The sequence below is a fragment of the Nymphaea colorata genome, chromosome 3 (genome assembly GCF_008831285.2).
Source record: "Nymphaea colorata isolate Beijing-Zhang1983 chromosome 3, ASM883128v2, whole genome shotgun sequence".
Lineage (NCBI taxonomy): Eukaryota > Viridiplantae > Streptophyta > Magnoliopsida > Nymphaeales > Nymphaeaceae > Nymphaea > Nymphaea colorata.
In genome coordinates this window covers 1223899-1249708 of record NC_045140.1, presented here as the reverse complement: position 1 = coordinate 1249708, position 25810 = coordinate 1223899, and the positions used below count along the sequence as shown (strand labels likewise).

The 25810-nt window shown below is 36.5% G+C and overlaps 1 protein-coding gene across 5 annotated transcripts; it reads left to right on the top strand.

Moving 5' to 3' along the window:
• Positions 1-1921: 1921 nt before the first annotated feature.
• Positions 1922-24212, top strand: LOC116250655 (probable thimet oligopeptidase). Of its 5 annotated transcripts, none has more exons than XM_031624461.2 (20): positions 1923-2212; positions 2322-2446; positions 3116-3279; positions 6576-6666; positions 9337-9516; positions 10949-11029; positions 14576-14656; positions 16747-16839; positions 18770-18850; positions 18936-19098; positions 19470-19590; positions 19680-19752; positions 20178-20285; positions 21500-21597; positions 21682-21727; positions 22949-23045; positions 23315-23388; positions 23465-23569; positions 23661-23741; positions 23926-24212. In XM_031624461.2, exons 1-20 carry the CDS (start codon positions 1924-1926, stop codon positions 24040-24042), a joined length of 2268 nt encoding a protein of 755 aa, XP_031480321.2. In that variant the 5' UTR covers position 1923; the 3' UTR covers positions 24043-24212. The 5 variants fall into 5 exon arrangements, with proteins under 5 accessions (XP_031480319.2, XP_031480321.2, XP_031480320.2 ...); XM_031624462.2 differs by having other exon boundaries at positions 1926-2200; XM_031624459.2 differs by having other exon boundaries at positions 1922-2212; positions 21500-21727.
• The last annotated feature ends 1598 nt before the right edge of the window (positions 24213-25810 follow it).

Sequence of the window (25810 nt, the reverse complement as noted above, 5' to 3'; positions counted from 1 at the left end):
TATATTATCATAATTAATTGTATTTTTATATTAAATTATATTAAAAATATAAATTATATTTTAAGCAATTTGAGAAAAACAAAAATCATTACTTAAAAATTAACGGGGCAGTGTCCCCACCTCGGCCCGAGTAGCCTTTTTGCTGCAACATTTATTACTGCTGCTGACTGCTTGTGAATTTGAAGGCTGATAATTAATTGAATGCAAGAAAATGAAACCTTTGCTGACCTATTATGTGAGCCGTAGATCCGAATAATTCAACGGCCCCACGGAGTTGCTTGACGTTCGGGTTACACTTTGTGAAAACTGGGTCCCACAAAGTTGGTGCCGACTGGTCCGTGATCTTGAAGCACATGAAAGCACGTGCTTCACGTAACATTGGTAAAATTAAACTATTCTCACGAATATTATAATCAGCCGCTAATTCAAAAACAATCATCGGTTCACCAGCAGCAGTTTTATTTAAGGGCTCACGTTTTTGGTCGTAAGCATTAAAGAAATTCTCCTATTTCTGAGTTGTTTGATGCAAGCCTTGATTTTGTTGGTAAGTTTAGCATGGAGGGTGTTTTGAATTGGGGACATACATTTATAGAACATTAGAATTAGTGCCTCATGAATATGCCCTATTTTTTTAAATTATTCAAATTAGGCAGATGATTAAAATAAAAACAAAGAGAAAAAGGAGTAAATGAATACCAGATGACTAAAATGTCTCATCCTTTTCTCTTTGTTTTATTTTACCAGATCATTAAAATGACTAAAATGTCCCATCCAAATAATGTTTTAATTATTCAAATGCACTGATCATGTTTAAAACATAAAAACGATGCCAAAAAAAAAGTTTTGGATACCTAAGTTGAATTTATAAGAACAAAAAAATTGTAACTGAATATAAAACTCATAGCGAGCAAACTTGTCTTTAAATTGGAAAATTTTCTTTATTCGGATTGACAATGTACTGAATATAAACTCATAGCGAGCAAACTTGCGCACATGACATCTCGTTGAATGCTTAATAATATGCATTTAATAAAGAAAAGGCCCAATTGAATATATATATATATATATGTCCAGTTGGATATGATAGAATATTTTACGCGCTCTTTGTCGAAGAAATTGACAAAAAAATTTATTTCCGTCGTTCCGAGTCCTTGTGGAACGGATAACTTCCATATCGTGAACCACTGGTATCGTGTCCGCGCATGCAAGCCACTTGGATGACGTTTGGATATCGAACGCAGCTCAAAGTTATGTACAGATAGATGAGTAAAAGTTCTCTTATAAATAGTCATTTTACCATACGATTCGACGACATTGTCTGCTGCCATATATATCCTTTATATCATGAACATATTCCAATAGCTTTTCAAATTGATGACTTAGTGATGCACATAACCAGCAATGAAGTCAAAAGGACAAAAACAACTTAAATAAGAACAGAGGATTCATTTCTATTCATGACACTATTAAATAGTTAACACAATCCAGGAACCCTACGATATATGTGATATAGATAACACATAGACATCGCAATAAAATTGCGTATATTATATGACCCATTTGTAAAGGAAAATGACATATTTTTATGACTTCCTAAGTTGAGAACAGGATGTTCATGACTACCTCTAATAATATTACAAGTAAAAGACGTCCAATGCAGTATTGATTTTTATCGGCGTTAAATTTCCGTTACATTAATTAATCGTTAATATTTGTCGTTTATTTGTGGGGGTCATCGGCCAATTGGGAGAATCTTTGTAATCCCGCAGCGTTCACCGGCAAACCGTTAACCCAATCAGCATAAAGAAAGAGGATGACGTGGACAGCGCCCTAAATCTAGAGCACCACTGCCCTCTCTCTCTCTCTCTCTCTCTCTCTATATTTCCTGACCGACCACCAAAATACGCGCCAAAATTCCAGAAAATGTCGCATGCACCCTTAGGGTTTTCTGCTTATTACGTGTGTGCCCTTCTTGTGGACTTCGTCTTTCTCCTGCTCACCAAACTCTTCTGCTCTGCAACGCGCACACACACACACACACAGAGAGAGAGAGAGAGAGAGAGAGAGGCAGAGATGGCAGAAAGAAAAGAGAAGAAGAAGAACGCCATCGCTGTCACTGGAGCAGCTGCTTTCGTCGCCCTCGCTGTCGGCTTCGTATTCTCCGCCATCATCGATCAGAGAAGGCGGAGCAAGAAGAAACGTCGGTTTCTGTGTGTGTGTGTTTTTTCCTGGAGAGGCCAACAGTTGCATCTCTTACTATCTTTCATTTTTCTTGTACCCGTTCCCATTATTGACAATTGCGGTTCTGTTCGGTGGTGCAGGCGACGTGCCCGGGCTTCAAATTCGCGTGAATCTATCGGCTTCGGAAATCAGCAAGCTCGCCGATCGCGTTATCTCGAATTCGAAAGAGGTCCATGACTCTGTGGCATCCGTGCCGCTCCATAAGGTGGCTTTACCCTCTTTGAAGTTACGTCATTGCGTTGTATTGTATCATCACTGCACGAACAATTGGAATCAATAAGTGCACTTTGGCATTGTTTTCTTCTACATCACCTAATTTCTGCCCAAAGTCCAGACCAGTTTGACATTCGGGCACGTTTACGACCTTTACGAGGCAATGGTATAAATCTTCGGAGTTACTTGAATTCACCCACTTGAGGTTATTGAGTTAATACCATGAATGAAAATACCGTGCCTTGTTGCTTTCCTAGGGTAAGTGGTCGTGCCAAACTTGTCATTGCCACCTCTAGAAGCGTGCAATTAGGATCATATTGATGAAAATTCTATGCGTAAGGGTATTTAGATGAAACATGGTCTGTATTCTTCTGGTGTGATCTCTTACATGCTCATCAAACTAGTACAAAATGAATAACCATATGCGATTGGCTTCAGATCGTAATTTTACTTGACAATCTACTGAACGTACGGTATTCTGTTTTTGTTTAGGACTGCTCGTTTATCAGCCAGATGTCCCTTGGTTACTTTAGAAGTATAAATATTTTGTTGCATGACTATAATAAATACTTTGGTAGTCAGCAGTCATTCTTGATTCTCCCCGTATAAAGGTTATGCTTCGCTTAGGCTTCCTTTACCGTGTTGTATCTAACTTTTGCAGGTTACATATATGAACACCGTCTCTCCATTAGCTGAGCTTGAGGCGGAGCAGTTTCCACTTATTCAAACTTGTCTCTTGCACAAGATGGTTTCTTGCTCAGAAGATGTGCGCAAAGCTAGTGCCAATGCTGAGAAAAAGATAGACGCTCACCTTTCAATGTGCAGGTGGCCTCCTTGTATATCCTTTATATCTCTATGGAAAGTGGGATCTGTACGCTTTCCTCTTGTGTGAATCAATCTGAAATTCTGAACTACAGAAGCAGCAGCTAGGAATTTTGGCAACATTTGCCAGTGTCCCAGCCACATATAGGTCAGGTGGGAATGTGCCTAAGCTGACCCTAAATTTTCAACTCAAGGTTCAGTTCCAGGGGTGGCAGTGATGACTCTGACTGAAAAGCTGCTCCCATCTGCCTGGCCATTGGTTCCTCAGCACACAACAAACTAAGACAGACACACACAGAGTCACAAACACGATATAAAAGGAAATAAGAGCCATTCCTTACCAGTACTCAGCGATCCACTTATGGTCTATTTACTTGTGTTGTTGACATTAGTTCTCAGTGTCCTTATCTTTTAGTATTCTTTTTATGCGATCACATATATGTTGCAATTATAGTTTAGCCACTGGTTTCTATGTAGGTTTCTGCTTAGGTTTTGCTTCACTTCCTTCATGAATAATAATAGGATACTTTCTTGAGTAAAGGGCTGAGCATAGGTGTGTTACATCATAAAGCTCTGTGGAAGCCATAGTTCATACCGTTCACTTTAGTACATGCTTATTAATATTACCATATCAACTGAGTTTAGAAATCTTCCAGATTGAAAATGGAATGCAATACCGTCTTCCTTTTAGGTTTGGTAGCTCAGATCCTGACTGATATGTGTAGAAGCCCAATTGAAAATTGGTTCAATTTGATGCCTTGTACCTAATACATTTAGCTGATGAATCCCATAATCTAAATTTTGCTAGACTGGAACCAATTCTTTGTCCATATTATGCTGGACCAAATACATCTAACAAGCAATTTACTTTTTGGCTATTACTTGGTTCAACTTGAGTCATTTGAAGCCAAGTTTTAATAAGGTTAGATGGTGAACCCATGCTCTGGGATGTATATTCTACTAAATCTAGTTGCACATAGCAGACATTTTTTACTTGTAAATAGCTGACATCATTTCCTTTTGTGTATTTTTTTCCCCTTCCATAATGCCAGCTCTCAGGATTACATATATTCTTTAATGTGAGCTTGGTTGTTAAGGCGTCACCTAGGCGACGCTTAGTCGTGTACTAGGTGTAGCTACACAGCCCAAGCCTACGTCCATGACTTAGGCAAGGGGTTTGGTGTTAGTGCCCAGGCTGGCACCTAGGCGCCAGCATGCCTAGTCCATGGAAGGTGACTTTTCACCTTGAAAGTGTTTGCTATGTTTTCAAAGTGTTTCTGTGTGTATTATGTATTTCAAAGTGTTCAAACTTTAAAGTGTTTTTCTGTGTGTTCTATCAGTATTTATCTATGAGTTCCATATTTGTTTGTGTATATATTATAACTTGTTGCATCAGTGGAACCTTTTATGATAACTGGTTTCTTCTTCTAACTCTCCATACTTTGAATGCAATCCTATCAATTTTGGTAACTGATTTCTTCTTTTATGTCTCCATACGTTGAATGCAATCCTATCTCTATTGTTACTTGTTATGAGGAACTAATCTCCATACACAGAAAATTGTTGAAAGCCTGGCATTTGACCAGAACCAACTACAGCCTGGGATTTCACTATTTGTCAAATGCATCTTGAAAAACCTAAAGCTATTTGTCAATGCATTTGACCAGACCCAACTATAGCCTGCCTGGCATTTCACTATTTGTCAATGCATTAAACATTTTATTTTGATGTTTCATAAGTTGATTTTGACTAATCCTAACTTGCTACCATGCTAATAACTAAGCAAAATTGCAACGATTTTTTGGATGCCTTTTTAGGCTAGTCGCGCCTAGGCATGCCCAGGCGCTGCCTGGCACCTAGGCAGCTCCTAGCCCCCTTGACAACTAAGAATGTGAATAATTAGAAATTCTACCAGGAGTGACAGGGAGACATTCGGCTATGAGGCTTCCTTGTATCTTAACAGAGATCATGATGTCTCGAATATTTTGCAAATATCATGATACTTTCAATCTTTTGAACCCAGCGAATACCATTGGCCAAATATATAGGTGTTTTCCTAATATCACCAAATAATGAAAAAAAATCGTGATATACTTGCAATATTATTCCACGGTATTCTGGATATTCTTCTGAGACTGTCGAGAATGCCCCTTTTCATATGTCAAGTATCTAAGTTTTTTTGCTTTTTAAAATTTTTCCAAATGTTCTTCTTCTTTCTTTATATTTTTACAAGAAAAAGTAGTAAAAAACCTATCATCATGAAACCTATTTTTGGTCCTTGTATTTTGTAAGTTCCAGAACTACCAAAATGTTTTGGTATTTTCTCAAGAAAAACTACATCTTGGAAAAGCTCCTGACAAAAACTTTTCTAAGAATGGTATTGGTTACTGTGTTTGGCATGTTCCTTTTTCATCTTATTACCAAAAAAGTAATTACTCGTCCCTCTTAGCTTTATATATCTTTTATTTTTATGAATGCACCCATATGCAATTTGAGACTGAGCCATAAATATCATTATTGGGTTCTATTGGCGATGTTTACCTTAAGTATTAATAGGAAAATTTGTTTTTTTTTTTCAGAAAATATTGGCAATTTTAAAAATCTAAAAATATAAAAAAATAGATAAAATTGTGTAGATAAAAGTTTTTTACTAATTTTTTACACATAAAAATTCAAAATAGTTATTAAAACGTTAAAAATATAAAATATATAAAAAATATTTTTTTAAAATCTTGTGAAAATATTACAATATTTTCACCTTTCAAAATTTTGCAATATTATCCCATATTTTTCATTTCACTTGTTTTTGAAAATTTCATGGGGACATGCTTTGAAGGGCATGCACTCGTGCAGACATGGCTGGATATGGGTGTGGTTAAGGTACACCATAGACTCATATTTTTGTACTTTTTTAATATATTCTATATTTTATCAAGAGAAATAATGAATGTATGTGTTTGTTTGGCTTAACATCTTATTGTTGCTAACTATATGTGTATAAGTGTGTTTGCCGTATGGTTATGTTCCCACCTAAGGTTTTTAAATTGCTTTGCACTGGTGTCTGCACTTGCAACCATATCAGCATTCATACCTACACCTATGTGACATAGGTTTTTGACATTTTGTTGTGATATTTGAAAATACTTCTGATATTATGACTGTGATTTGGAACAAAGAGGAACAGAAAAATTATCCTTGTTGTGCTTTTTTACTTAATGCCTTCAATGTAGACCATGCTAGATTTGCTGGTTCATTTGGATCATAAACTAATATATCTGAATATTGTGCAAGGTGATCAGCAAGAGAGACGATGTTTATCGTTCTGTCAAAGCTTTGGCTACAAGAGATGAATGGATGAGTTCGGAATCTAAGTGCTACATTTTTTGCCTGGTACTGATTCCTATTGTATCATGTGTAGTTGCACCCTTCAGCGGTCTGCTGCTGAAAATTTTTTCTAAGTTTACTGTCTGCCTTCAATATGTATATTTGACATGACCGGATGTAGGTCTCATAAATCTTCTTTGTTTGCAAATAATGATTGATTATTAATTCCCCTGCTATTTTATGGACATGAAGTTTATGAGATATTATCTTTAACTTGTTCTTTGACTTCTGTCGTTCATAGTTAAAAGTGCACCTAGGTTCTGGAAATAGTCCAAATGCCTAAGGTGAGGAACTTAAAGCCGTTGAGGAAAGAAATATTATTTTTTTAATATTTAGCCCTAAAAGTTTGATTTTTTCTTCATGTCTATCTTCTATCATATTGATCGAGTTGGAGATTCTCCAAACCCCCCAGTTTGGCAAACTTCCTCATTTTCTATTTTCCTTTTTTTTTATTGAAGAGGACTGCCTAGACACTGACTTGGCATTTGGGCCAAGTCAGGCCAACCTAGTGCCCAATTTTTGGGCCGGGCCCTAGCCCAAGTCATGCCAGGTACTGGGTACCTGTCGGGTAGCTGGCTTGATGCCCCTTTTTGTATCTATTGGGCAGGTCTCTACTCCTGGGGTTACTAAATTTGCAATTGGCTAAAGAGGATATTGGAGTTTTGGTGGTGTATTAGTGAAACTGTGAAACTAAAGCCATTGTAAAGAAATCTATGAAAATTGAACTTTTTAGCTAAATAGTTAGCTAGCCAAATTTTCGTAATATCATATGAAACTATTTCCAACTCCAAAAGGTTCTTCCTTCCTAAAGGAAATACCATACAGTTCTAGGATCTTGACATGACACTTTAGCCTCCTTTTTGGGTGCTACTGATCCTCTTCCTTATGCTTGATGGAGCTTTCAGTCTCCTTCTTGCCTCTAGTGTCAAGTTGTAGACTTTGATATAGATAATCACCAAAGTATTGTAAGAAAGAACGTTCACTAGAGAGGGTAAAGTTAGGCCAAAATCTTTCAAAGAAACTTCTGAAAATTTTTCATGGGGCCCAAATATATTTTTCAAAATTTTTGCGGAGGCTAAATTAGAATTTTGAAAATTTAAGTTGTAAATTTATTTTTCCAAATTTTGGGGGGCCCGTGGCGATTGCCAGCCCTTGGCTCCGCCTCTGTTGCCAAGAGCCAAATACACAAGAATAGAAATAGTCTTGAGCACTGTCACAAGTATCAGCATTCTTTTTCAAAAGAAGGTGAAAAAAACAGAAAAGTAAAGGAAAATAAGAAAGGTAAAATGATATTTGGAAAATTAAAATGGCAAAATGTAGAGAAACATGTCTTGCTTGTGTTTTTCCCTTTTTTCAAAGAAATGATAAGGTTTTTTATTTTTCTTGAGGTTTTTTAAATATATTATTAATTATTTTGAATTTTGATCAATGTTTTTGAAAGAAGATAGGTAGAAAACTTGGTTTTTTATATTTATTATTTTTTTCTCCTCTCAATTTTTTTGAGTTCCTGAGATGTGCCTGAGAAAAACAGCTTCCGGATTAATGCTCGAGAGGACATTATTTGTGATAACGCCCTCAAGCACGAGGTTTGAATGGAGTAATTCTTTGTTTGAACATTGAAAAGTGAAAATGCATATAAAAGACATGTTTGTTCACAAGTGGAGGCTGAGCATTAAAACATGCAAGAGGGAGTGACAGTGCGATTCCCAACTAGCCGCTGGGAGTGCCAAGAATAGCTAGAATTTCAAGCTGTTAGACACCCAAATAGGTAGTTGGTCTGAATCATCTAAATGCCCTCCAGGACAAGACAAAGTTATTATACATAAAAATAAATACTGAAATATACAATATATACATGTTTTGGCACTCAGAATCCTTCTTGTATCACCCTGTATCTTGACATGCTTCCAATACATCACATTAAACACCATCAAGTCTTGGACTCAACAGTTGCATGACTACTGATGGTTTGGTTTATTATATAGCCGTTAATGTCTTTTGGCCAAATATATATATATAACGTTTCCCAGAGTAACTTCATGTCAAAGAAAGATTATTTGGTTTATCAAGATTCAGTGACCGAAGATTGTGATACCACCTTTTTTAGTGAGATATGGTCATTAATTTCCTTTTGTCTTTGGAGCTACTTCTCATCACATGTTGGTTCACTTAAGGATCTTGTGCAAAACCTGTTTGACTTGAGCTTCTGAGTGCATAGACAAATGTTAGAATCTCACTGGTTCTCGTAATTGAAAGCTTATCTAATAAAACTGAAATGTTGACTATCCTATATATCTGCGTGCAACAAAAATAAGCACTATGCATTCTTGCTAGTACCTCGTTTTCTTTCACTATTATCTGGTTGATTATGAAGTCTGCATTCATAAAAATCAAGATAAATGTTCTGCTTGATTCTGCACCCTAATTATTTTCTTGTACATAATGGTGTCATAGACTCAAACCTTTTAGGTGATAATCAATACAATAAATCTCTGGCCTCAACATCCTCTCTCTTCCTCTTTTTGTATCTCACTTCTTTTTATTCACCACTGTCAATTGCTTCTCCTTGATTGGCTTAATATGCCTTGGTTTCCACACAACCAGTTCCAGGTGTTATCTAGTTCACTTCATTCTTATTTTTCTCCTAATGTTATTACTGATTACTAATGGTCACAGCTTAGAGAGTTTGAGCGAAATGGTGTAAACCTGGCTTCAAGCAAGAGAGAAGAACTTGACAGGTTGAGGGAAAAAATAGATGAGCTAAGCTATGAATACATACAAAATATGGATGAGGACTGTGATTTCCTTCTGTTTTCAGAAGAACAGCTTGCTGGAATGCCTTCAGAGTTTATCAAGGTTGGCAAATTGATTTTGTTTTTCATTTGGTAATTTAATTTGCTTACGTTCAGTCAGACTGACATACTCTTGCAGTTGTTGAATCAATTGATGTCTGTTGCTCCAGTGACATACAAATGCTGTAATTCAAAATAAAAAGTCTATATTCTAGCTTATGTGTTTGCAAAAGTGATAGCACTGAAGCAGATGGATATGCCTATTGTGGTAAGGGAGAGGACAATAATAATCACATGATTTGCATCCGTTACCAACAGCCCAGTAGTTAGTTGAAGGTATGACAAACTGATGGTGTACTTCTTAGAAAGTTGTAGGATCTGGAACCAGTGAAGCAAATATGCACTGTCAATTTTTTACTTGTGAGCTGAGGTGCTGGTCGCATCAACTCTAATCAGCAAATTTTTATGATATAGAACCACACGGTACGACTGATCAGGAGCCCAGTTGACCTAAGACTATAGTTGGGGTTGGACCCAAGTGTGGATCCGTATGATAGAAGTTATGTTCATTCTTGGTCAAGATTACTGGTTATCTGCTTCAATAATCAACATAAAAGATGTGATGCACGTGTGCTATATAGCAGCATTTATGTTACAAGGAATTTCCAGATTTTTTTTTCTAAATTTAGTGGATGTTAATAGATTATCTGGATGTTAATAGATTATCCCGAATAAGCATATGTCCATATGCATGTCATGTTGAATACTTATCATATATCAAAAATAGACGTTTACAAGTTTTTTTTGGGGCATTTTGCACAGTTGAGTGAAATGAGAAGTCAGTTTTTTGACCTATTTGTGGGTGAATTTGTTTTAACACTTTTTTTGGGGAACCTGATAACTATGTCTGCTACTTAGAACAGATTATTTAGACATTATGAACTTGCTGATATTCTTTCTCTTGTTGTCTTTTGAACTTCATTGCTCTTCGGGCATCTTTTTGTGGTTTTGTCATAGAATTCCATAACTATATCTGATGCTGTTATTTCATAAAATAACTTAACTTCTAAAATCTCTCTTTCTTTAAGTGGATATCCCTTTAGTCTGATTTTCATAAACTTATTCTTATTCTAGAGTTTTACGGGCTAGAATTGAATGGAGTTGCTTGCAAGAGTCTAACAAATACTATCATATATGCTTCTACATATGTGGACATGATGCCACTGATCCGAGTTTCCACTGAACCTCTGTGAATTTTGCTAGCATATGGGACCATATACTTCAAGTCTCACGAGGATTTTTGCTCTGGCCATCTCTTCTTGCCAGTCCTCATCTTCCTGTTTGTGTTATTTTAAATTTTTCTCCAAGTAGTTTGGACTTGCTAGGATTTTTCTAAATCTGTCCATTGTGATGTTCAATGTCATAAATGTCTAAGTTTAGTGCTTTTCAGGTTGCAGTTAGCATTTGTAGATACTTATGAAAGAATTTGTATCCAGATGTTAGATAGGAAGGAGAATGGTAAACTAAAGATCAGCTTGAGAAGTCATCATACATCAGCCATACTGGAGCACTGTAAGGCATGTAATTGCTTGCTTTTATCTTTTTATTAATCTTTTAGGTATTGTAAGCTTATTGGTTGCAGCTAAGTGGTCGCATGTTACCACTTTGATTCTTTCACCTTCCTGCTTCCCTGCTATGTCACATGGGTGCGGGTACTGGTGCAGGTTTGGATGCAGCAATTTTTCAAAAAAATTTTAGGTGCGGGTGCGGCGAGGATGTATATATATATGTGTGTGTGTGTGTGTGTGTATGTATATAAATCACTTGTTACATAGTTATTTAACTGTTTAGTTGCCTTATTTATCTATATTTAAATATGAACTTTTTTGCAGAGGTAATTTAGTTATGCACACAATTAAAATGGTCAGTTTTGGCCCGGTTCGGTTGATCGAACTGGATGTGCTGTGTCGGAGAAGCACCAACACCATCACCCGTGACATAGCTCCCCTGTCATTGTATGCAATGCGTGGCTATTTAGTATTGGAGTCAATGTGTCCATTAGAAGTATCAATTATCTACCATGCTTGTGCCATCTTGACTGGATCTTCTGACTACTTGCTGTACAGTCTATACGGCACTACGTTTGGGTAAATCATGCCTATCAATGCTTTTCCATAAAGTTGTTCAAGGCAGAAGCAGAAACCATAAGGTTTGAGAGGGCAGTCTCACCTTTTTCAAGATTCCAGAATCCCATATCAATCCATCTCATTTGAGACTCCAAGTAAACCTTTGTGTCAATGCTAAATCAGTGAACCCTCAGGGTAAGTGGTAGAAACCTGAGCTTCTTCATGGGAGGCATTATTTAAAATTCTAAAATACGTCTAGGTCTATTCCCAAAGATCCTAATTCTTGCTCTAAACTGGGTAGAAATTTTCAACCATATTTCAATCCATTCAGGGTAGTGGGTTGACAAACAAGTTCCCAAAAAGTTTCTTAAGGATTTACATTCATTCAAGATAAAGTTTGACCTTGGCCTTCCAACTAAGTGTACTTTTGAAAGACCTTTTCCACACTTGCTATGAAGCATTTCTGAAAATTTATGTGTGTTTATTTTTGCTGCTAACTTCGACCTTCCCCAGCTCAGTAGCAAAGGGAGGCATATCTAAATGTTCTAAACACATCAAATCAAACTTCCAAACTTGGTTTTTAAAGGGCATTACAAAGCCACTCTTTGCGTTATAGCATATTCTTTCATTATTTGTGCTTGACCTGTAAGCTTGCATGTAGAATTTTTTGCTATGTACAGGATCCACTTTCCTTTAGTTGACAGCATCTTTTCATTCTCTTTGATTGAGAGCCTTTCTTGTCAAAATCAAGACTAAAGTGATCATATATTCAGTCCTCATTCAAATTTGGTTGAAGTTATGCAGTCAACCAAAGGAGTGGATTGTTTGCAGATCAGAATAATTTACAAAATTGTGTGCCAAAAATAAAAAAAAGGTCTGTTGGAAGTTCTAGATCTGAGAAGTTACACAAGTTGGTTATTAAATAGTGACGATTTGCTCATATCATGTGCAGCATGTTTGCTGTTAGAGAGAAATATAAACTTTCAATGAATAGGGAAGAGAGATAAAAGAACACTAGCAGTTGTAACCTCTGAATGAGGCTTTTTGCTAGAGGGTCATGCCCTCCTGAAATTCGTAATATTTCACTCTAAACTTGTTTTTTTTTTTTTTGGAATTCCACTATGCAAGTGAAAAAAATCGAAGTCTGCCATGAAATGCAGGAAAATAGTTCCATAATTGTTGAGCAATTTCAGAACTATTTTTCTGAAAATAAGGTTGAAACATGAGGAGTGCAACTTTTTTTTGGGGATTATTTTTTTATTTGTTATGGCAACACAACAGCCTCTCTTGTATTGTGTTTCAACAGCAGAGAGTGTCAACTCCCTTTGCTTCAATAGCATCTTCTTCTTCCACCTTTCGCTGTAATATGAAGCTACACACCTCATTCATTCTCTCTGGAGCAATACCAACAACACAAGTATGGGCTAGAGCACTCCACCCATGTGCTTAGGCTGGTTAGGGCATCCCATCGTTTCGGCATCGATGTTGAATGTCAACATCGACAAACATCATCTTTGTCGATTGTTTGGAGGTAGAGAATGTTCACCACTTTAAGACTGCATACCTCAGAGATTGTTGACAGGTTTCTGTCGACTTGCTATTGGAGTTTGTGGCTGTTGATGCAGTCTCCATTTGTTGGTGTCTGCTCAGCATTGCCATCCCCTTTTGATGTTGGGAGGAAAGCCTCAACAACATTCCTTCTGTGCTTGTACTCCAAAAAACATTGATGGTAATTTTTGCCCCCATTCTGACAACAACATTTCCGCCATTGTCAATGAAGACCTCATGGGTTCTTCCAATACCACATAAAGTTCAGATTTAGAGATGAAGCCTCAATCTGCAAATGTTAAGACACCATCATTGATGAGAAATTTGGGGGCTTCTCCAATGTGACTGAATATTCTCTTCAACCATCATTGATGAAATTAATTATTGGCAGTGCTTTACCCATCATCGAGATGCAATGCTGCCATTAACGACTCAAATTCACTGTCGGTACATAACCAACAGGAAGGACCTTCCGTCATAATCTCCACGGCACGCTCTTCCACTAATAATGCAGCCATGGCACCTATGTCTCACAAGTGTGGGTGTGGGTTCAGTGATTTAAAAAAAAAAATAGTTGCAAGTGTGGCTGTATTTTTATATAGTCATATTATGTATGTAAACTGGTTTATGTAGCTTTTTTATAGCATTATTAATTTATTACCGTTATTTGTCCATGATCTGTAATTTTTCTCTTTTCATTTTTTTACATTTCTTAGTCATATACTGCCTTTTTGAATAAACTTTTTTAACAAGGTTATTTTCATGTAAAGTTTTAAGCACAGTCAGTATTGACATCATCCCTTTATGCCTGAAGGAGGGATGAGGATGTTGACCTGGACGCCTGTGTTTGAAGGTCAACCTCAATCCCTTCAAAGATGTCTCAAGGAGGCTATGTGAAAGAGGGAGGAGAGAGAGAGAGAGAGAGATTGGACATGTTGAGAGGAGCACCGTGGCTAGAGAGAGGAGCCTAAGAAGAGGGAGGGAATTGAAACAGATTAGATCGAAAATGGGTGAATGGGGTTTGACCAAGCCCTAATGCCCATTATCCTAATCCTCATTAACTATTTCTTTTTTTAATTGAAAAGAGGTGAAAGGTAATGTTGCCGTGTGGCTGACTGCACTGCACATGCTCTGACCGCATCCAGCACCATGTCGGTGCCCCATCCGCATCCATAGCGTGACATAGTATGGAACACCATTGAACAACCAGTGTTGTCATTGGAGATGAACCATTGAGATAGGGTTAGGATGAGTTTCATCTTCAACACCAAACCCGGATACATCACAACCGGAAAGGTTTTCTTTCTTCTTTTTTTGTTTTTGGGCATGTCTTCATGTTTGTATCTGTTGCTTCCCTCTACAATAACTGCTATGTGAGGCTTTGGCCACACAAGGTATTAAGGTACCTAATGCACTCAGTTTCTTCATGAATCATAATTGTTCATGTAGGTCGGAGCAACCAGAAAAGCTGTAGCTGTGGCACGTGGGCAAAGATGTGGAAGCAATAATATGCAAATTTTGGAAAAACTGGTACTTGTCTATATTTGTGGATCATGCGCTTTTTTGCACATGTAATTTTGAGTGTTGCTATCATATGAGTCTTGTGAATCCCAATTCTTTTACCTTTAGTAGTTCTTACTTACACAATATATTTCATCATGTAGTCAAAGTCTCCAGGTGGTGCCTATGCACGACCAGGTGGTTGCCAAAACGAAAAGGCCAAAAAGGAAATTCATGATTAAATGTTCAAACATGTATTTTTATAGAACTGATGTACATATATAATTTATAATTCCATCATGTGCATTAATATAACACTAGGACAAACTTGAACAGATATAGGCATTTAACAACACAAACAATAAGTACTTAAGTGAATTAACACTAAAGGTCTACCAGGGTTACTGCAAAATTTATCCAATGTGCTATATTCAAATAGCTTATATTACCTAATATTAACAAATGATTAAGCATGTCAAATTTCATAGCCAGTAATCAAGAAATGCAATGCCTAAACAAAATAAATAACATCAATTGAGGATGATTTTAAGAAGAAAGAAGAAGGGGATCATAGCAAAAAAGTAAAAAGAAGGGAAGGGAAACAAAGGAAAAAAAAGAATAAAAAAGAAGAACAAGCAGAACAGGAAGGTGAAAAGGAAGAAAAGGGGGCTGGGTCTTCTCAAGTAAGAATAAGCAAAAAAGAGAAGCTACATAAGAAAAGTGAAAGGAGGGGGAAATAGTAGGCTGAAAAAGAGGTTAAAGAAACAGATAGATATGCAAAAGAAGTGGAAAAAGGAAGAGAAGGGAGTTCCAACCACCTTTTTGTTTTTCTAACAAGAACAAGAAAATACATTTGTCTCTGCATTCCCCACATTGGGTGGTGGGCAGGCACCTGAATCGGACAGTTGCTTTAAGCTAGGCAGCCAAGCTGGTCAAGGAAGCATTGGCATAAGTCTGTGTGACCTTTTGGCTACATAGATATTCCATGGAAGCAACTTGCCTTGGACAGTTACTAGGCATAGTTGCTGGTTTCTTATAAATCTTGGCAGTTTTGTTGTGTGCGATATTGATCACTATATGCAACATGTTCTCTCTCTCTCTCTCTCTCTCTCTGCATGTTTACACACATGTACATGTAAATTCTTATCTTTTTCTGCGAGTCAAGATTTGGACCTTATGGGCCAGTATTTAAAAATTTCACCAACTTGAGACATTCATTAATCAAGCATATTCTATGTTCCTATATTTTTTCCTGAGCTACATTAGCAATTGCAAATTTCCTTTGTTAGAAGCATGACGAAATTAAGGTGTTAAAGCAAAATATTTTTAAGCGTGGGCACCGGGCCGGGTACCCAGCCCGACTCGGGCTTGGACCCATTGGGCTGGCCCGGGTTGGCATGTGGCTCGATAACTTATATTTAATATTATTATATTATTATCATATATATATATATTTTACTATAATTAATTATATTTCTACATTATTTTATATTTAAAAATATTATTTTTTGATGTTAATTGGGCCAGGCCGGGCCCAGGCCGCAGTTATGGGCTGCAGCCCAGCCCGAGCCCGAGCTCGACTCCTTATTGGGCTAGGGTGGCCCGATGCCAGCCTTAATTTCCTCTCCTTGAGGCCTATATTTATGAAAACTTTTTCTGGAATTTTTAACGTGACATTTATAGGAGTACATGATGTGCAAAGCAGAATAGGCAATCCATGGGACATGCATTAGGACTACTTTATTATCTGTAAGAGTACAAGTAGCTGCTAACATTTTTGATATCTCTGCATTATTCTACACTCTACAGAAAAAGATAAAGAATAAAGAAATCTTGTACTGAGACAGGTCTCTTCAATAGTTTGTCAATCTTTTGAGTTCACTGTTTTCTAAGTTCTCTTTGCACCTTATCTCAATTATCTTTCTATCATACCATTTCTCTCCTTGGCTTTCGTGTTGATCATTGTTCTAGTATCATTCATAAGTATTGTTGCCATGTCTGCCATCTTCAAAATCTTGTATGATTTGTGATTTGCATATGATATATAAGAAGTAAATTTATTTGCTTTTGCTTTGATTTATTATTATTATCATTATCATTATTATTATTTCTGTCATCAGGTGAAATTGCGACACAGGTTAGCTCGATTGTTAGGGTATTCAAATTTTGCTGACTTTGCTCTTGACCTCAGAATGCCAAAGACTTCTGCTAAGGTCTCATACAGCCTCCTGGAAGTTAACTGTAATTTTCTTTTCATTAGTCCCTTGGCTGTGATGGGGTTGGGATCACTTTTCAGTATATGTTATTGACGACACATTCTCAGAGTTGAACCTGTTACATGACTGATTCACTTGAGTTATTATATCTGTTACTTGGCATTGTGTGTGTGTGTGTGTGTAATGTAACTTTGATGTGTTCGGTTCAAAGTTAGGTGCTCGATGTAACGTAATTTATAAATCACAGATTTTTAATATTAAAAGGCCATGTTAGAATCATAGAGGAAAAAATAATAAAAATAGTTCCTACAGAAAAGAAAAAAAGAAAAAGAGTTGCACAAGCATGAGTTGCTTACTAAAGTAACAAATCACAAGCATGAATCACCAATTTAACAAAAATGCAGTAATCAAATTGCATCCATTATATGAATTTAAATTTCACGTCCCTAATACAAAAGTCTAAGAGTAAAATGTGACCTGACCACTGATATAGTCGCATTACACCCTTGAACCTAAAGGTGTAAATTTTATTTTTTATAAAAGTTTTATGGAAACCTAGCATATGATGAATACAAGATGGTGCATCTCTAGTGAGTAGTGTATGATATTTTACATTGATATTAATTAGATTCTGGCTAATGCAAACGTGACAAACCTTAACTGCCCCCTATCTTTCTCTTCATTAACTCCTATTCCTTTAATGGAGTAGAGAGCAGCTAGAAAGGGTCATGTTTGTAGACCATCAATCTTAACATTCTCAAGATGGAAATCATGCCCATCTGCTAAGACGTCAAGACGTGTGGCTAATAAATCGGGTGTTTTATGTGCTAAACATTCTGCATTATTGCATAATCAGTGACCCCGCTATATGGGTGCATGTATATTTGTTATATATATATGTGTGTGTGCGTGTACATATTCATGTGCATAGGCTTATTTATTGGTAATTGTTTTTATGCACATATGCAGCTTTGATGGGTTGCAAACTCCTAACTGAGACATGGTACTTTCAGCTACTTTTTTGCATAATTAACTGTACGGATATGGGATCAAAGACCTAGTGATCTGTTCTTCTGTTATGGATTTTCAGATGTAAGCGTCAGATATTATAAGCTGGAAGGATCAGATTTTTGTTTGTAAATCCTTGTGCATCTGCATGTAATCTATATGCATGTCTGTTTTTTTATGTATTAAGTGTCTGGTCAATCATCTTGTGCTGTTTTGGAAATATGATCCATGCAAGCTTAACTCATGTAAAAGAGTAAGATATAACATGTTAGTTTTTTATTTTGTTTATCCTTTACAGGGCCTTCATTATTTCTAGTTCCAGGCATTCATGCTTTGATGAATTCTAATATATTCTTAGAATGGATAGAGTGAATTTGATCTTAGGTTTTCTGCAACGAGGAGAAATGAAAACAGTACGTGTTGGAGAGATTGATCATGTTTATGTCAAAAATTCATTTAAATTCGAAATGGTTGTTTCTGTGGAAAAGCAAATGTTTGAAAATGTGCCTTGAAGAATTGATGGTAAACTTTTCCCTTGGGAATGGTGAAAGGTAAAACTGAATGTCATGAAATAACCCATTTACATGTGCTAAATGGGGCATCCTCTTCATCAGTTCCATCAAGCTCAGTTTTGGAATGAGGCAGCATTATTAGGTTGCTTCTTTATGCTCATATGATGAAACCATATGATTTGTTCGCTTGATGGGTATAGAAGACTAAGGAAATACTGAAAAGGCTAGAGCTGTGCTTTTATGATCATATCTTTGTTTGTTGTTTGCAAGTCTTTTATGATCATTAACACTTATCTACTTTAGATGTTTTAAAAATTTTTAAGGATTTTCAAATGCTTTTACTTTGAATTTTATGTACTCTATAGCTGTTTCTGGTTGGTCATTTCATGGATTTTGTTTTTTTCCAGGTTATTGAATTTCTGGAGGATATATCAGCGACTTTAGAAGAGCTTGCTGCTAGGGAACTTGCATTGCTTAAAACACTAAAGGTTGTCTATGATGAATGACAAAAGTTGCTTTACATTCTTTTTTATGGATGAATTAATGTGGTTGTTCATGCAAATAAACATTCAGAAAATGGAGGAAGGAGACTTTCCTTTTGGCATGGAAGATCTATTATACTACATACGGAAATCCGAGGACGAGGATGTCAAGATTAGCTATGGAGTTGCCAAGAAGTACTTTCCAATTGGATTGGTTGTCTCCGGTGTTCTGAAAATATTTCAGGAATTGTTTGGTAAATATTTAAAGACTTGAATGGACTATTTTGCTTCAATACTGTATCAAATTCAGGGCAAGGTTTCTTTTCCCAACTTTTTCACAAACTTCTAGCCTTTGGTGCGTACAAAGTGAGAAGTGTGATAAATTTCACTCCAATTCTGAGGCTTCTTTAAAAGCTGATAGTTACGACCCTTACATGAATGATTGGTGCTAAGTAGGTCGTAGTGAGAATTTTCTCAAAATTGAGCTGGCACATTTTCTCTTGTTCAAAATTTTGAAGCAAGTGGTCTACATATCCTATCATCCTATTCTCATAAAATTCTCATTATTCAAATGTCCTCTTTTTCTTGGTTAAGTGAGATTCTGTTATGTATCATTTTTTTCCAGGCCTGATTTTCAAGGAGATTAAAGGAGCACATGTGTGGCACAATGATGTACAGTTGTTCTCAGCATTAGATGTGACCTCTCATGAGTTATTGGGCTACTTCTACCTTGATTTGTATACCAGGTTCAAGAGACGTTAGTGAATTTGATTTAGTGCAGTTAAATTTCTGTGAGTTCCAGTAATTGAAATGGTTACATGTGTGTGTCTTTCAGGGAAGGTAAATATGATCATATGTGTGTCCTTCCTCTTCAGACTGGATGCTTGTACGTCAACGGTTCAAGGCAGGTACAAGTTTTTCTTTTCTTTTAGCTCTGCTTTGAGAAGAATGAATATTTTGTAGGAATAGGTGTTACTGCTGAAAATGAAAGCTTGCAGACATTAGAAACATTTCTTTATTAATGGTAAGTTTTATATTCAAGGAATCAAGAGATAGAAGAAGAGTAATTGCGTACATTGAAGAACCAGGCAAAATATTGATGGGAGTGGGGGAAGCGTGGGCCTGGCAGGGAACTTATATAGAATTGGACTGCTATACTTGTATGATTTACTGCATATGGATGTGATATACTTGTTTCATTTGCAAACTGATATATATGAGATTTTAGATGTTTACTGAGAAATGGTACAACTCACTTGATCACTCTATTATGTTATCCCTTTGTAACTAATATCCAATGTCAAACTCATGATTCCTTTTTTCTTGTTTTCAGATGCCAGTGGCAGTCCTTATTGCTCAGTTTCCCAAGGAATCTGATGGCATTTCGAGTGTGTTGTGTTTCTCACAAATGGTTACATTATTTCATGAGTTTGGCCACGTGGTATGGTGTTTTTTTCTCTGTAAAGTTTCTTTAATCTTGCTGGACAGGAGACATCCTGATAGCATCTCCTTATAGCTTGACTTTTTTTTCTGCAAGACTCTATTTCCAAAGGATCCATGTTCTGATTTCTGAACTTCCATTTACCGACCTTTGAAGTTATTCATTGCCTTCAGGGTGTTGAAGCCTGTCGCGTGTTACCTTTGTTGACCCTGCATATCAGGGGAACTTAATTTTGAGCATTTTCTACCTGCTTCCCTTTCCAATGTGATCTAACCAGAAAAAGTAGTTGTGGGATTCTATTCAATGAACTTGTGGTTTGACTCTATCTACCTACACAAATACATCAATAAATGGACGAGGACAACTGAATGTATCGAAACTCTGACTGGTTTTCTTATAAACATAAGCCTACGGATGTGGTCTACTTTGTACATGACTGATTTTGTAAGAATTCTTACATTTGCTCAATTACGAAAGACAGGTTAATGAAGGCTTGAGAATGATCTATCCACAATTTTTACAAGTATTCTGACCTCAAAGGTTCATACCTTTGGATACAACTATCTTGGTTTGAATGCCTATTCTGTGTAAATGGGCCGTCATAGACACATCTGCCATGTTAGATTTGTAAAGGATGTAAGAAATTATTTTGATGGCCATATCTCAGTTGTCATGATCCACACACACACACACACACACACACACACACACATATATATATATATATATATATATATATATATATATATGTGATTTTTTAATTCTTCCTGAATTGATAAAATAATTTTACTATACATTACGATACGTCCTGTAGGGCCCGACTGATATGGGATACTATACGTCTTTCACAACATTATTACATATAATGACTAGAAACGTTTCTCTTGTAACCGCAGGTTTGTGGTGGTTCCTTTGCCATTTCTTTGAGTTGGTTAAGACTAAAATGTTGACTATTGAGGCTTAGGGCTGGTATCCATGATTGTAAATTTTAGATGTAGATTCTCTCAGTCCAGTAAATCCAAGTTAGACAGGTTCTACGCAATCTTTGCTAATTGCTATCTGGCTTCTTATCTGCCACATAGGAGAAATAAAAGACACATTAATGGTTTCCGAGTTTTTCAACTCTTAGCTCTTGTGCTCTATCTTGCAGTTATAGTAGCCCTTGTTAAGTTTGACTGGATGAAACAGGAAATCTTTTGAAATGCTTATGTCAGGTCCATCACCTTTGTAACCGGTCATCATTTGCTCGATTCTCTGGGCTTCGTATGGAAGCTGATTTTGTTGAAATATGTAGCTGCATGCTGGAGAACTGGTATCCACACCTTTCTTGGGTTTTCCTGCTAGTCATATTAGTAAATATGCAAATTGGCAGAGTTTTTGTGTATTTTTTTTGCAGGTGCTATGAAAATATTCCATTGAAAATGATGTCAGGCCATTATCAGGTGTGTCCTTTTCGATTGTTTTTCATTTTCTTTTGTTTCAATAATTAAAGTTTAAATGTTTATGTTTGTTAAGACACTCTAATTAGCATTTATCTTTTGATTACTGGCACATTGATTTTGTTTATGCATTGTTAAAGAAAATGGACTCAAAAAATGCAACAAGCTATGATCACAGGAGCACCATTAGAAATAATGCATCTTCAATGACGTTGCAACACATTTATGTACTCAACAATTTGATGATATTCTTAAACATGCTTCTGATAAAATATAAGGTCTTTTGGTTTTAGGGAAATGATTTTGCTGTAAGTTAGGGACAAAGGCAAAGAATAACATGGATTCAAATATGACCTTTTACAAAAAAATTAGAGAATTTCTCGCTCACCCTGTTCTGTAGCTTCTGTTTGTTGACCAGAAGTCTGTTATTACCTGATCTTAAATGATTGCAAGAAGTGCGAGGAAAAGGATGATTTCCATGTAGTGGACATAAGATGTTATGGCTACAAAATATGGATGGTATGCAAATGCTTGTTCTTCCCTCTAAATAATGGAGAATTTCAAGCACGTCTTGTTGGGTGGCTAGTGGTTTACTCATTATACAGATGCCAGTAATTCATCAATACTGTCATCACAAGTAAAATTTGTCCTTTTTCTGCAAATTGAAGTGACGTCTGGAAAGGGGTGACTCAACTTCAAGGGTCAACAATCTCTAAACAGGGATTTTCTCAAAGCAGAAAAGGAAGAAGCGAGAAATAAAAATTATTGGCCCTACTGGTCTATTCTTCTATTGCAATCTAGTCCAACTTTGTTTATTCGTTCATCTTACGACACATTTGACTCAGCTTTTAAGATTCAAGTGAAATTCTGGTCCACTAGTTCCTCTCTGAAAATGCTCTAGCCCATGCATCACTTTAAGATTCAACAGTAATTTAAATCTGCAACTATTTCCCCTTGATTTCAACTTATGTATCATCACCATCATCGTATCAGATTTCACATTGTATAATTTTCCGCTGTAAAGTCTTTATATACATTTGTTTTGAAGAACCAGTTCTAAAACAAATGAAAATTACTTATTGGCAGTCATAAATTAGGCAGCATTTTTATAGTTCTGCGTGTTTTACAGAGATCCTGCAGATATAGTTTTATTCTTCTCTAGAAAATGAATGCTTAGAACTTTTTCGTTGATGGACGAGATGACCTGGAGTACTTCATTTGCAGGACATCACAAAGCCCATAACAGATGATATATGTAGAGCACTAAAAAGGAGGCATTACTCTTTCTCTGCTTTGAAAATGAAACAAGAAATTCTCTGCTGTAAGTAGGCAAATTTTGTTAGTTTTTTTAGGCGAAGAATCACTTCTTTGCTGTGCTTTTATTGACTAGTGATTTTGGATTACCCACTTCATTTTTAATTTATTAGCTTGATATTAACCGAATAAGTCTCTGGATTATTGTTTGTGTGACATTTATTATTTGTTCTTGATACTATTTTTTCTACAATGAGATTTCATGCCTGAATATATTTTTAAGATTTCTAAGATAGACGGAATATCTGATTATCAACTAAATTGTACCATCAACAGGTCTCCTGGACCAGATAGTTCATTCTGGCGAAAATCTAGACATCGTTGAGCTTCTCAAGCACCTCCACCCAAAGGTAATAAAAACATGCAGACCTTTCTTGTGATTTGGCTGGTGAAAAATGGACACTTAATTTGCAATTCTCCTTGAAGGTTATGTTAGGAATTCCATTACTAGAGGGAACAAATCCAGCTTCATGTTTCCCACGTCTTGTTGTTGGCTATGAATCCACTTGTTACAGTCGCATCTGGAGTCAGGTTAAAGCTCTGAATGCTATTTGCTGAGTGCAGTCATTGATCTTAAATATTCTGCTCCTGTGCTCATAACCAACTGGTATCAAATATGCAGGTTTTTGCCACTGATCTTTTCGTGTCAAAATTTCAGAATGATATTCTAAGCCAGTCGGTAGGCTTGCAATTCAGAAACAAGGTAAGCCTGCCGTTTACTTTTCAAGTTAATTGGCTAAGTTAACACAAGGAGCCATGTATCAGTCCTTCATGAATACAAATGAAACAGTTTTCCGATGGAGATGGTTAAGTTCATTAGCCGTTACGAGCAAACTTTTATTCAACTACCTTCTATTTATATATAAGGCATTTCATGCTACTTACAGGTATATGCACCAGGAGGATCCAAGCATGCCATTAATATCTTGGCAGATTTCTTAGGCAGAGAACCTTCGGTTCGGACGTTTATTGAGAACAAAATCAAGAACAGCCTTTGCTCATGAGTATTTTGTCTTCTGCAAAATGGTTTCGCGTTATTGCGAGTTGTAAATGTCTCAATATTTTTTTTTTGGCTTTTCAGCTTTATATCTTCAATAATTTTTCACTCCGAGCCTTATTGAGTTGTAAAATTACCTTGTTTTAGTTAGAAATTTATCCACGGAGTTTTCCTGAATGTGGGCCCTACAAGGTGATTGGCCGTTTTGACTAGTAATTTCTAAGTGTAACCTCCACAGCAACAGATAAAAAACTTCCTGCTACGACTAAAAAATTACAAAATATCCCTTTTTACTTTTCCTTTAACATAATTTTTTTTTTTGATCTATTATCAATTCTGCGAGCAAATGAAAGCGGTCTAGGCTTGGAGATGGATCAGATCTGGATTGATTTCCTTTTGTCATTTTCTATTGTGCCCAGATCCAATCCAAATCTGACCTCTAATATTGTTAGCCGTCATAGATCCGACCTTTTTGCCACCCTAGCGGAACATGTGAGATTTTATGCATCCAGGCACAATTACTGGTTTTTCTGAGTGAATGGTTAATCCGGTTATTTAGAATCATCCAGTTCACTCATGATGATGCGCATTCAATGGTTGAGAGAAAAACAAGAAGAAAATATAAAGAGATGGAGGTTGGTGATATATATATATATATATACACACTGCGTGATGGAGGTTGTTTTTGTATCGTCAAAAAGTCATCGCAAAAGATGCATTGGCAATAGACAGTTGATTAACTGCGTTTTTTAGCAATGAAATGCTTATTTTGCGACAGTTCTTAACAAAATCATATGTACTAAAATTTCAAAATTTATTATTCAAAGCGCCATAAATTGTTAAGAGCAATTCAAACAATCATCGCACCATAGGCCTTCACTAACGAGGCTGCGTTCCAGTGACATGTTTTGGCAGCATAAAATCCAAACATCATTAACTAATCAGATGCAAGTAATCAAGTCGGATTATGAGTGGAATCAAATTATAATTTTAGAACATTATACGGTTGAAAAGATGTTCGTTCACCTTCTCGTAAACCCTTCGTGATTCCTGAACCATATCAGCTTATAAGAAAAAGCCAAAAGCGTCAAGGCCCCATCACCCCGTGTATCTAGATGACATCTTTACAAACCGGATATCATTTTAGGGATTGCTCGACTTGCCTGGAAAAACAAATATACTGTTCCAAGACTTTAATAAGTTGCGATAGATATGATCCCTTGCTCTTGAGAAAATCATCTACATATTTGTTTGTGAGACATCAGTTGTGAGTGTTGAGAGAGCAGAAGCCGAGTCTTCCAAGTATGAAGTTTCCGTGGAAGAGCGAGCACTCAAATAAAGACTCCTGGATCGTCCCTTGTAGCAGAACACCACATATCCACATATTTGGCAATACACAATTCATTAAAACAGGTTTCATACAGACATTAGGGATCATAGTCAACACTTGGGTCTTGATTAGAATTTTCAGACCGACCCTGTCTAAGATGCCGAGTCATGTGCTCAGACGAACATGGCTCATATCGTATAGGGGGGAGGGGGAACACGTGTTCAGCCTGAACACAATCACCATTACTTGCCCAAGACATCTGTCAATAACGTCTCATTTATAAAGTGAGACACAAATGATATGTGGACCAGTAGTCCAATTTGAGCGCAACTGCACTTGGGACAAGAAACTTTATCGGTCGCCTGCTAGCATACGACTGTGTGCTAGTACCTCATGCCTGTTTTGACTTCTGCGGCGGTGTAACAACCACCGGGTTCGAACTAGT

Coding starts and splice junctions, on each gene's coding strand:
- LOC116250655 (XM_031624459.2), top strand. CDS start 1,924: ATGTCGCATGCACCCTTAGGGTTTTCTGCTTATTACGTGTGTGCCCTT. Junction 6,667..9,336: donor AGTGCTACATTTTTTGCCTG/GTACTGATTCCT, acceptor TAATGGTCACAG/CTTAGAGAGTTTGAGCGAAA. Junction 19,753..20,177: donor ACGTCAACGGTTCAAGGCAG/GTACAAGTTTTT, acceptor TCTTGTTTTCAG/ATGCCAGTGGCAGTCCTTAT.